We start from the raw sequence: 13,143 nt of genomic DNA, 5'->3' as shown, positions 1-13,143 counted from the left end.
GACAATGATTCAGACAGACATAAACGAATGCCATCTTTCTCTTCCCACACAGTGCACACGCTGCTCGGACTGGCGGACACACGCCATCGCACACATCTAGGCTAATTACACACAGGTGTGCACTGTGCATTAAGAGAAAAGCATCATGCCCTGTATAAAGCACTGGTTGAAAATGGTTGATAATAGATGGAGACAATGTCATGAACAGAGGCAGGAAAAGGTTATCAAAGGTCAGAGTCTCGCACTTTCAGCGTCCAGGAGCTTCCAACATGGATGCAAACATTTCATCAGGTTTCTCCTGCTGTTTACTGGAGGGGTCATTACAACTTTTTACCTGTAACTAGTACAAGCAGCAAGCCTGTTTGGCTGCGGCATTTACAAGGAAATCAAGGTTGATACTGCAGCTAACAAGCTAACTAACAAGATAGCCTGGATAGCAAGCTAGCTAACATAGCTACCAACCAAATGAAAGAAAGTAAATCTCACAACTAAACTAACAAGCAAACTAAAATATGTTATCTGACAATGGTTGTTATTTTGCTAAATAGCAAGCCAAGCATTAGTCAATGCTAAAGTAGCATGCCAAAGAACTAACAAACATGCTAGATAGCTATCAAATAACTACCCAGCAAGTAAGCTAAGCAGCTATCAAGTTACTTGTGAAAGCCACGTAACATTATCTCAGCTGCATAGTGAGAATTCAAACATGAGAAGTGAATGGCGTCTAAAATCAATAGAGCATAGCTCTTTTATGCTGATACCCAATTCTGTTCAAGTGCTATTTTATATGACTGCCTTATCACAGAAAATGGAAGGCAAGAACATTATTCTGCGATGAAAGTGCTATTTGAAAATCTAATTCTCTGGAAACGATGCATGTCTAATGAAACCTTGGATTTGACCCTATCCAGGCACAACTACAGGAGGTTCAGAGGTTGTTAACAGCCATGGACCATGCACCTCTGTGTTCCTTCCTGAACAAAGAAATTTCCAAACCTTAGTCACAACAATGCACACATGGACCTGCCAATGCAAAGTATGCAAGATTTCCTCTAGAACATTATCTCTGGCCAGACTCTGGATACTGATGTGACAAACGGATCAGCGGGTTAACAAACAGATACGATAAATTCCTGGATGATGACCTCACAGATGCAGATGAACCTGGTCCTGGCTGCATGTTCCCACAAACCCCATCATCAGTCTGTAGACGGGGTGAAGACAAAGCCACACGATTTGATAAGCCCCCCGTTACCAAGGGGAGTTATCAAAAGGTTCCTGACACTTACAGAACTGGTGTTAGCTGGTACCTGGCAGTCCATCCCTTCTAGAACCTGCCACCACTCCCCCTAAAATTTCATGTTTCCCTGTCCTATTCGAACCCCAAAAACAGACATCTACCTTTCCAAGTTCTGTTGCAGACAGCTTATGTTCGCTCTGTTTGTCTACATTTACATATTTTAATATGGATGTGCATTAATGTTGAATTCCTTAATAGGAATACTGACCAAACATATTTCATTCCAAAATTCTCTCACATACTAAAATATATACAATATTTTATTTTTAAACTACCTTTAAAAGATGACAAAGATGATAAGACAGAATCAGATTTTTTTTTTCATCAATCTGAAGTGTGTCCATTTCCAGTCCCTGGGGTTTCTCATGGTGGCAGTTATTAAAATACTTTACTTTCAGGTAGAGAAAGGAACCATCTTGCCCTGCCTCCACACAGTCTGGTCCATCCAATCAGAGGACCACAGGACCAGCTCAACACATGTTCCCATGACCAGTCAAACTGGTTCTAAGGGGGCGGGTACAGTAAAAGCCCACAGCACAGGGCACTGGGGAGGAGAAGCAGACTTACCGGTGTGATCAACTGTAGCATGGAAGACCAGAAAGTCACAAGTTAGAGTTACCGGCTCCCCACACTTTCTATTATTATATGTACACAGTTATAAAAAGCAGCTGAGATACAGTGGAGAAACTCTGTACTAATATGGCTTCATTATATCTCATAAAGGAGAAGTGAACAGGCATTTCACTCAGTCAAAGCCCTACATGTTTCCACCCTTAGAACCTGATAGGGAGAAGACATGAGGTTAGCCAGTCAAATATAAAAATCCAGCTAGGTGGTGCGTTAGTGTATTCGTCGACGGGGGAATTGATATAGTCTTTGAGTCGCAGAATGATCCAGGAGAGGATACCACAGAGACCTCAGTGTGCTTTATAGCCTAAGCGCATTATACGCTGCCTGAATTACAAGATACCCTTTTTTTGGCCGAAGACAAGACAGTTCTCTTCTTTAACAGGCATGAAGGAAACCGGCTATGCCTGTTAAGTTTACCAGGAACATACAGCCAAGTAGGTCAGAGAGGAAGGAAAGTCTGAGCGAGCCACAGTAATGTCAGCATCACAGGACTGGCTGGGAAAACAGTGCGATTTCATTAGGGACTCCCAGCTGGAAAACACCATGACCCTTCACAGATATGACACATACATCAGGAAAAAGAACATGACACTTTATGGCAAAAGGGAGGTATGTTACACACAACATGGAATCAGGAGACCAGTTGGCTTTTCAAAACAGAAGAAACAGTTCTGAAAGTTACAGTTAGGGTAAAGGTCTAATGCGAGACTGAAAGCCAAGAAGCTGCCTTCAGATTTCAGAAAGTATATCAAAAGGACAGAGAAAATGGACCCTGCAGACCCATAGTTACTCAGGGTCTACTAAAGGATAAGAGAGAAGGTGGGGGGGGGGGGTCAGGGCCATATGAATGCAGCCCAGCGTTGGCTGAACAGGGCATCAGGGCAAGGCTTACTCGGGTTGGGCTGCAGGAGGACCTCCGTCTGCCGAAAAATCTTCTCGGTCCAGTTCTTGGTGCAGTCAGCCCGAGCAAGCAGGTTCTCAAAATGGGCGTCGAGCTCGGTCTTCTCAGCCTGGCCCAGCTTCTCCTCTGTGAACTACAGAACAGACAGGCATTCACCCTCTGCACCGCAAAACCATATGCCAGAAATACAGTGTACAAGTACGTGAGAGAGAACACAGGCAATCAATCTTTCCTGTTTCGGGGTAGACATGCTGTTCTAGAAATATTATGAAATAACTTCGAAAATTACATATTTCAATGCCTCATATCATGACAGCATCGCAAACCCCCTTGTGGAAAACAGATTATTTCTGGGGAGGGTTGCATTCTATGAACAGAGCTTCTCAGGGCTTTATGAGATGGTGACAAGGATAAGTGGTTTCATAATGATACGTATCATTTATAAATAAGACACCTCAATGGTTGCGTTAATGCATGATTCTGCATTCTCTACACACAAAAAAGAGCAAAAAATACACTGTATTCTGTAAACTCAGATATTCCAATGAGTTGTTTTATTTTTTTAAAGATTAAACGCTTAATGAAAAACCTGAAAATTAGATGTCATGCTCTAACTAGCTTGCTCAACATGAGTAATTTAAAACAGAAATGGCACCTAGGGTTTTTTAAATGTTATTAACCTGCGTAGAAAAAATATCAGAACGGCAAAACATTTGTACTTTATTTCATTCCACTAATCCCACCCGCTTCATATAGGCCTATACATTTACTGCGTCATTATTGCAAGAAGGCACATTATGGCAAACATTGTTATTTTTATCAGAACACAAGTGTGTTAGTGTAAAACACAGATTCTGAATCCTGCATTCCAGGTCTGCAGCATTCCATGGGCTAGTGTGTGCACTGGACCTGTCCGGATGCAGGGGGAAAACCGGCATATCCTCTAAGTAAACAGCAACAGAAATAAGAGGATGTGAAAAGAGCAAGTGGTTCAAGCCAACAAGCAGAAGCAGCGCCTAAAGGCATACCGCACACTGCCTAATTCCTTTTGATTGCACCTTTCATAAATTGCATAACAAAAGAAGCATGTTAATCGGCGGCATTTTAAATGAAGTAATTTAGGCTGATTGGGTCACAAATCCATGTGTGCTTGATAACTGTATTTTGAAAGAAATAAAGTGTGATTATTAAGGTCTTAAAAGTAAAACAAAGAAAAAATGCATGCCAGGGGAAATGGCTTTGATCGATCCTTTGACAGGTGCAATGAACTTCTGCTGCCAAAGAAATATTTATGGCAAAGGGAAAGGAAAGTGCATAGCCAACTGCAATATGCTATTTAACTTTGCTTAGCAGACACCTAACTCCCAGGCAAATTAAAACTCTAATATAATATAAATCCATTTATGCAACTGGGCACTTACTCAGGCCTCTTGCTGAAGTTTACAACAATAGGAAGAATCAAACCTGCAACCTTCTTGATTTTTGGTAAGTTCATTTGTAGTAATTTAGTGTAAACTCCACACTTAAAAGGTTCATATTTTTACCAAAGACTTCAGAGATTATTATCTGAAGCAAGCCCCATGATTCCAGCATCTACTCTGGAGAGTTCCAGTCTTTCAGAAGATGGCTATAGCCACAGGTCTTGTCGTCACAGATTCTCTACAGTAACCTGATAGTCTGCTCTAGTGTCCCTGCTGTCTGCTGCGCTTCCTTACTCTAGGAGACCCCGGTTGGTAACAGTGCTAAATTACAGTGCTAAATTTCATCACAAATGATTTTGGGGCAGAACTTTTATTTGTTGCTTTGTTTTATGTGACAAACTAACATGCCTTCTAGGCAGCATCCAATGGAAAATTAGCCTCACTCCCACACTGTCTGTCTATCCATCTGCAGCCTCGGTATTCAGTTTCAGGTATGAGAACCACACATAACAAGAAAGACCTTATTATCCATCCACAGTGACTGGTCTATTCCAGAAGAACAGCTAACAAAATAACTTCACAGTACAGAGCCATACCACGTCACCAGAGGAAGGAAATTGCATTTCTGCAGTCATACGTTACATGATATAGATCTGTGCATGGCACAGAAACTCTCCAACGCATGCACAGCAAACAGCTCTCTCACATACACTCTCACAACACATGCATACACAAGACACCGACACGCGCATACAACCACACTCACTTGCGTAAATATTACTCCCCCACACCACACCCATCCACCTAATAGCACCTCCACCCTAGCAAGTGGTATTCAAACTGGCCTCGTGCCACTGCGCTCACAGTGAGTCAGCAGCCCAGTCATCGGAGTGAAAGGAAAGGTCTGACGCGGGGCTTGGATGTCTCAGGGCTATTCTGGTCGTGATAATCGATGGAGCGCTGTGGGACAGCAGGGCCACCTGTGAGATGGGACCTCCTAGAGCCCCAAGACACACCGAATACTGCCCCTCTGTGTAAGGGCTAGCCGCTAATCCTGAAGCTGCCAAGGTGAATGCCTTGCTAAGCAGTACGGCACAGCTAAAAGGATGCAGAGGCCACCATGCACCACACAGGGTTATCAAGGGCACATTCAGCCTCTGGACTTTAATGTCACGGTGATACTGTCTTGAACCTTGATTTACCCTATACAGGGAAATCACATTGAGACACTGGGTCTCTTTTTCAAGGGAGCCCTGATGACAAAACAAAAATTGTCTTAAGGTTCCAAGAGATAAAATGAATATATAAAAATTAAAAATAATTTTAAAAAATAAATAAAATTAAATAATATTAAATAAAATATAAGGAGGTGACAACTTGCGCTATACTGTAGCATTTCTACATTTTTGTAAATGTAACTAGAAACGATCACTAGCCAAGCGGTATAGTGTAACAGAGGCCAAAAGGCAGTGACAGAGACTAATGAATAAACTAAACACAATGACACTATACACAATGATGCAGCTGGAGGAGTTCTCTTAAACTGGGAGAGAATCCTGGCACCAACAGCACGGTTGTGGCTAACTAAGCTGTCTGTCATGCAGTCTTAGACCGTAATTTCTGCACTCAACAATAAAATCAATCAGTGGCAAATCACTGCCTGAAATTATCCAGAGGAACACAATTATTCTATTCTTCTTGATATGACAGTAATGGCTGAAACTCTGGGGGGACATAAATTGGTAGCACACACTCTGAAAACAATATGTACTGAGTTATAGTGAGCAACCACTTCACTGAGAAACACTCTGACACAATTAGTTACTTTGTTTCTTTTTTTCCCACCCCAATTAAAGATGGCCGGACATAATTGCAATTCACATCCTCAGTGAATTCAGGAAGGTGCATGCTATACTAGCTCATCCTCCTCAAGTGTGTGTACCCAGCAAAAATGTTCACTTGTCAAGCCACCAGCTGAGCTGTGTAATTACTGAGGCAGAGGACTTTACAACCTACATGCAGACTATAGGTGTCTGGTCACTATTTGCTACTAGCTAGTATGCAATGTGGTGGAGGATGCCCTACTGAAAAACTTCTCTCCCTGGGTGATGCAATGGCCTATTACACCGTGCAAGATTTATTTCCACAGGCAGCACAAGGCCTGGATCATAGAACACATCACTGCTGTAGAACTGAACACGCCAACCGACGGCCCATATGTAGTTACTTTGTGAGCACAGCATTTCATTTTTCCCTTTGGAACCATTCCAGGGTTTCCAGCTGCCAGACCTTATTTTATTGAAGCCCATCTTCTCTTGATGTAACTGCCGACTGGCTGTTTTCTCCAGACGTGCCTGCTGATTGGCTGTTTTCGCCTGATGTGCCTGCTGGTTGGTGTCTGTGGCAAGTCCATCCATCCAACCTCACAGTCACAGCAGTCAGCTGGCTCAGGAGAACAGCTCATTATAACTGATGCCTTCTGTGACCTGACTGCAGCCCCAGTTACAGACTTGCCAGAGGGCTCAGCATCAGGGTGGATTGCTATCAGCCATTTTTATCACTACGTAAAATCCACTCAATGTGTTAGTAAAGGTAAAACTAAAACTTCTAATCATTTTAAAAACTTTATTTTAAATAAAGTTTCCAAATTATTCACCAAAGGATTTTTTTGAAGCGCCGCTTTGTCACACTTAAATTACCGGTGTGCACAATACAAAGATAATTGCATAGCTATAGTGCTTGTCTAGTCCAACTTTCAACCTCCGCAACTGCCAATTTACTTTAATTACAGCTTCTTAATAATAACCAGCGATAGCGTCACATCTGCGTGGATGACTACAGTCTACAGCCAAAAAAGGCAAACATTAGGATGATCGAAAGGACACCTTTAAGAGGTATGGCAGCAGACACCCTAAACCCAGGCCCGTAGATGGTCATGAATAATTGAACAGCAAGAGAGCCATATGTGTTGAAACACCGGGCAGCTGGGCTTAAAGCGGCCTACCTGCAGGTGGGCACACGGGTGAGGGTGGGCCTGTCCTGCACACGCCAACACACAGCCAGCCAACAGCCGACTGGGAACACCGAGCTCGCATATGACTCAGTGGAATAAAGGAGCTGGAGAGGACTGCCACTCTACACAAAGATAGCATAGCGTACACCACTCATCTTCTATAGCTGCGGCTCTAACATCCACACTTGCCAATTATCGGTAATTACAGCTCACGCTTACAGGGTCTGGGGAAATAAAACGGTCAGCGCTTGTACGTCAGACGACAGTGACACTTAAGCTAATAGTATCAAGTATCGCATCTACCCTGTGGAGACCAGCAAATCGCACCCCTGAGATGTGCTTCCATCAATACATCAAATTTATTCCCGTAACCCATCATGAACATTGGTGGCTTTTCTCAATTTTATCGTTTCTCTCCTTGGACAAATATAATCCCTTTTGCTTCATCCATTTACCTATGTTGCTGACCTCCCAGACAGCTTGAATCTGGCATCAGAGTGTGTTATTTCACTTTCAAACTGGAAAAATAAAACCGTGAACTGTCCGCTATAATATAGGAGATAGGCAGTGGAGTGAACATGTTACCTAGGGCTGGGCGATACATTGAATATTAATTTAATATTCTACATAATTTTGTTGGTGATATGAAATTAAGATAAACTACATGGCCAAAAGTATGGGGACGCCTGAAAATCACACCCGTGTGTGCTTGTTGAACATTTCATTCCAAAACCATGGGCATTAATATGGAGTTGGACCCCCCTTTGCTGCTATAACAGCCTCCACTCCTCTAGGAAGGCTTTCCAGTAGATTTTGGAACATGCAGCAGGGATTTGCTTCCATTCAGCCACAAGAGCATTAGTGGGGCCAGGTACAGATGTTGGGTGATAAGCTCCGACATGTAGTTGGCATTCCAATTCATCCCAAAGGTGTTTGAAGGGGTTGAGGTCAGGGCTCTGTGCAGGCCAGTCAAGTTCTTCCACACCAAACTCGGCAAACCATTCTTTATGGACCTCGCTTTGTGCACAGGGGCATTGTCATGTTGAAACAGCAAAGGGTCCAGATATTTCATTATATTAATGTCTTTCATAACTGAGACAAAAGTTTGCCGGGGTGGCAAGGTAGCAAGTGAACCAAAGATCATGAAAAACAGAACATAAAAGCATGAGCCTTTTCAGGCAGGAGTTCTGAAAAAGGTGTTTACATTAATCAGCATTCAGTTCAATGCCCTTACATGTGAGTCACAGTCAGGCTACATGAATATTGCAGGTTAATGCTAGAATATGAGTGTGCATGTAAACACAGTCACTGATCCCTGACATCCTATCAGTACATTGTGTCAACAGAGATCCAAGTTCCGGATGACCTATTACCCAGAAGACCAAAGAGTAAACCAGGATGCAAGCATGCAGCAGGAAACTGAAACCTAGCATTGCTCGTTTCACATAACAGGAAGGCCACTGCTGACAGTGCAGAAAACTATAACTAGAAAAACACAAGGTGCAAAAGTGCAATTAAACTATCATTTCACATCAAGAGAGAAGACTCAAGCAGGACAGTGGGGGTGGGTTTCTGGTGACTATAAATGCATACAAGTCATGACCACTACACACCTAAGTACAGATAGTACTAGTAAGTGGATGCTTGATTCCTCACAAATGCTGTCATGAACATTATGTTATGATTTGAAAACCTGCAAACATCTATGCAAGCCATGACCACTATTAGACACCGATATACCGACAGCATATTAACTGAATATTTGAATCCTCATGAATCCTGTCATGGTTATCATTTGAAAACCTGCATTCACAGCCGACGGAGCAGAACCACTTGAATCTCTTTTTTTGATTAGCCTGAGTAAAGTAAAATATTCGCTTTAAAGGGCTGTGGCAGTTAAAAGTTAACAGGAATTGCTCATCAAATCTGTCAAAGAAAAAACACTGCCGAGTGCATGGTGCACACAAGGAATCCAACCAAGTGAGATTCCTCCTGTTGGCTCCATGAACCAACCTACTCCATTCTGATATATGTAACTCATGTGGTCTGCTGGTTCACACGTGAAACATAATTTAAAAAGTAAATAAACATAATTTCTATCTATCAAACAAAATTAGAGCAGAAACAGCAGATATTCAGCCTTCGTATTCTTTTCATAACATACAAACACCGATCCCACAAAATGCAGGGTAGCTATATAGTTAACTTATCAAAGGCTACATTAGCTACTACAATACTATTAAATGCATGCCTGTCAGTTACACAGTTAATTACGGAGCCTGACGTGTTACTGAGTAGTTAATGAGCTGAAAAGCAAAAAAGTTTATAGCCAACTTGATAACTAACATACACAAAGCACCTACTTTCGTTATAATGTGTGTGCGTAAATGACAACACAGACTAGCTACATAATTAATGATGTCCCGGCTACAGTAGTTATCGCACTCGATCCATTCAAAGCGAAGGTGTTTTACTCAAACGTATACATGCTAGCCTTATGCGACAATATGAAGCTAGGAACGTCTTTGGACCGAATTCCAACCGAAAGCATTGTGTGTAAAGTAGTCGACCTATTTTTTTTTTTTTTTTTTTACAGGAAATGACAAGACAAATAAAAGCTTTCGACGTTTTTTAGTGTCTAATTCGCTAGCTACATTGCGCACAGGTTTACTGACCATGATTCAGCTGCCCCGACGTAACGTTAGCTATGACATTACTAGTTATCCACTGAATGTTTAGGGGCATTGAACTAGCGAAAACAGATTTCAACATTTTAGAAATACGTGCAAAAGATTGACTGAGAGTAACATTGCTGTACCATAAAATCCTACGCAGCTAACTATTATTAGCTAACTGATGTAGCTTATCCTGCAAGGATAGGCTACATAACATGACGAGTCAAGATAGCCGTGCCATACCAACATTTAATTTATTTGCAACGTTTGCTCGCCAACAAACATCAAAGTTCTCAGAAATGCTCACTGGAGCAGAAAATGAAACAAGAAGTTGATTTCCGAGCTCGTATTAGTCTAGTCACCTCGCAAGCTCGCATCTGAGTGACACTGACAATTTGCTAGCTAGTAGTAGCACACTTGAGCTTTCGGCACTAATTCGACAGCACTGAATAATAAACGAGTTCAGTCAGCCTTGTGTGGCCTTGTTGGCTTTTAATAATAGCCAACCGGACAGTTATGTAAAGAACTCAGTTCTGGTAGCCACGGGGAACATAAACTGAAAAAACGGCAAACAGGCTGACTGTCCATACAGCCAGCATTCAAGTGCGCGTTCACAGAAAGCGCTGTACCTGTACCACTAAAAAAAAAATACACCAGCCAAAAAAATATTTCATTAAAACAAAATGTGCATTTACTAGCTATCTCAGCTAGCTAGCCACCTTGTAAACTAAAAAAAAGGGAAATATCACGAACTCGCTAGATATCAAGATCGATAAACGGGGGAGGTGTCCAGCTGCATAGTTTCATACCTGCACAGCGCGTGTGAAAAAGACTCCTGCATCAGAAGCCAGTTTTTTCACATTGAAATCCATTGTGTCAGCGAGTGCATATAACCACCTCCCGCAACATCAGCTTGCTGCACCTCTGCCCAGGGAATTCGGCTAGCGCGCGCTCCGTTTACGGCACTACTAGCAGTGAATTGGACAGAGCAAGCCACCCACTAATCTTTGAGCCATCCGTGGTGTCGGAAATCGGCTAATCGGACTACGTTTAAAGGAGAAAAGTAATTCCTTTAAAACTGTAATTCGAGGGTTGCAGAGGGAAAATTCTATCCACAAAGTATGTTATTTCAGTATAATTGTAGGGGGATTTAATAATGCTGGCGAGCTAGTTAAACTAGTTGTCGTCGATAGGAGAAAAACAAAACACAACTAGGTAAGAGAAAAACGCCAATCGATACAATAGAGTCAGTGTCTATTACTCCTACCATATTTGGTCCATTGGGTTGACACAATGGACCGTGGAGTTGCAGTGTAAATCGTTTATTTAATGTACCCTTTATTTAATGTAACAGTTGCGTTTGGTTTGTACAATCCTGTCACATAGCAAAGTAGCGTTATCTCTACATTCGTCTGCCCGTCCTGTCAAATATGTTCCAGACGCATGCGCAGCCTGTAGTATGGTCGCCACGAATTGGTCCTGTGCGAATTAAAATGAAGTCCCTTGCCACTTGATGCAAACCAGATCGTTGATGCTGCGCCGATTCTGTCTCATGTTTTTGTCAATTTATCTTTTATTATTGAAAAGGTATTTTCTACCATCTCTGTGTTAACAGTAGGCCGATCTCATAATTCCACATTACTCTAGCTGACCATTGTCTGTAGAGAAGTCTGTCTATTCCTCTTACACAAATAAATGAAAAATCCAGACTTTATAAACTTTCATTTTCATTTTAAAAACTATTTAACTAATACTCACTTGGACTGCATGCGCAAAAACAATGGCAACAATTTTGGATAAATTCTGGACAAAAATTATATCCCTGTACTTTTTTAAATGTCCCAATAAAAAGATCCTCATATAGCACAATGTTCCCATTATTGCACTGGGACTCCAGTTGTTCAGGATAATTACTAATTTGTGAATTAAGTAAGGTCTGTTCTATTCAGATTCCATTTTATTATTTTCAAAAATGATTCTCACAAAATGAACTGGATAACCCAAACGTATAATACGTTTTATAATAAATATAAAAAACTGAAATTTAACCCATTTAACCAGATTCTTTTGTTTGTTTGATTTGTTTGTCTTTAATCAAGCTACATATGTTTGTATAGCTCCATGATATGTGGGTACTGGGGTCATGACTTAGACATGCTTCCTTGTTCAGTACCAGTGAATAGCCACTGAAGCCTGTAGTTGGTGTTGGGAAAGTTTGTTAGGATTAACCGGTGTATTGAAGTGTGGCCAATCTGTTTGTCAGGCTCATAGACAGCACAGAGGCACTGAGAGAGATAGCAATAACAATGTATACCCATTCCGACCATGACTCTGTGATCGAAAAGATTTACTTTGATAAAACAATTAAATAAAAAATAAGTATAGTTTTATAGCTCATTCATGCACAGCCTAAAACCCTCTAGTCCACGTTCGCAAGAAAAACTGAAATGCCAGAGTGACATAATGCTACACCTTTCATGCTCTCTGAATTGTTTCACTGTGTCGCACATTCAAAAGCCAACCCACTGATTAACCACAGGAAAAGGGTATTCTTTCCTATCAACAGAAAATCAGCATGAAAGAACAAAGAACATCCTGTCAATCACATGCCCACTGAAACACAGATATGGGCTGACCATGTAATTTGGGGGGCAGGTGGTTTATTACTGAAGCAGCACAAATTGAATCAATCAGATGTGTTGAGCAACTGGATTACTAGGCCAAGCTGACCAGATCCATTAAAATGAAGCCAACAGTCTTCATCTGAAAATCCATAATGTTTGTTTCACTCCTGTCCCTGCATTCTAAATGATACTGCGACCTTCAGCTTCATTGCAAGCTTCAGTGATTGTGCAGCTAAACTGAAATATTGAACTCCATTTGACTGCATTTCATTAACCATAATTGTAGTTAAATTCTAGCTCACAGACTTCACAGCCATTGAAATGATACACAACAGAATCCTTTTATGTAATTACAGAAAAAAAAGAGACCAATTATGGCTGTATTCTGGACAAATCTGACCAGATGTGACAGTCTTTGCCATGCATTCTGTATTTTAATTAATTTGATGAATTTGAACATATTGATATGATTATACCCCACCCTAAAGCATAAAGGTGTTTAATTTTGGAAATACAGTCAAACAGGTCCTTTTGCGTGAGTTTTGAGCTTAGTATTCAAGTTCATTGGCTCCATCTACA

The 13,143-nt window shown here is 41.4% G+C and overlaps 1 protein-coding gene across 11 annotated transcripts in view; it reads right to left on the bottom strand.

Annotated features, from left to right (window-relative positions):
- The window catches only part of LOC135265061 (endophilin-B2-like), a 29,368-nt gene extending 18,413 nt beyond the window's left edge, over positions 1–10,955 (bottom strand). For 3 of the 11 annotated variants that reach the window (XM_064354278.1, XM_064354282.1, XM_064354283.1), the window contains exons 1-3: positions 10,750–10,954; positions 2,823–2,964; positions 1,868–1,879 (exon numbers count right to left, since the gene is read on the bottom strand). In XM_064354278.1, coding sequence (XP_064210348.1) covers positions 1,868–1,879; positions 2,823–2,964; positions 10,750–10,812 — 217 coding nt within the window. In that variant the 5' untranslated portion in view covers positions 10,813–10,954. Of the gene's footprint in view, positions 1–1,867; positions 1,880–2,822; positions 2,965–10,749 lie in introns of all 11 variants that reach the window. The other 8 variants (XM_064354285.1, XM_064354287.1, XM_064354286.1 and 5 more) reach the window with 5 other exon arrangements.
- Positions 10,956–13,143: the final 2,188 nt, after the last annotated feature.

The sequence above is a fragment of the Anguilla rostrata genome, chromosome 10, assembly GCF_018555375.3.
Source record: "Anguilla rostrata isolate EN2019 chromosome 10, ASM1855537v3, whole genome shotgun sequence".
Classification (NCBI taxonomy): domain Eukaryota; kingdom Metazoa; phylum Chordata; class Actinopteri; order Anguilliformes; family Anguillidae; genus Anguilla; species Anguilla rostrata.
The sequence above is the reverse complement of the archived record's forward strand: the minus strand, read 5'-3'. Positions and strand labels throughout refer to the sequence as shown.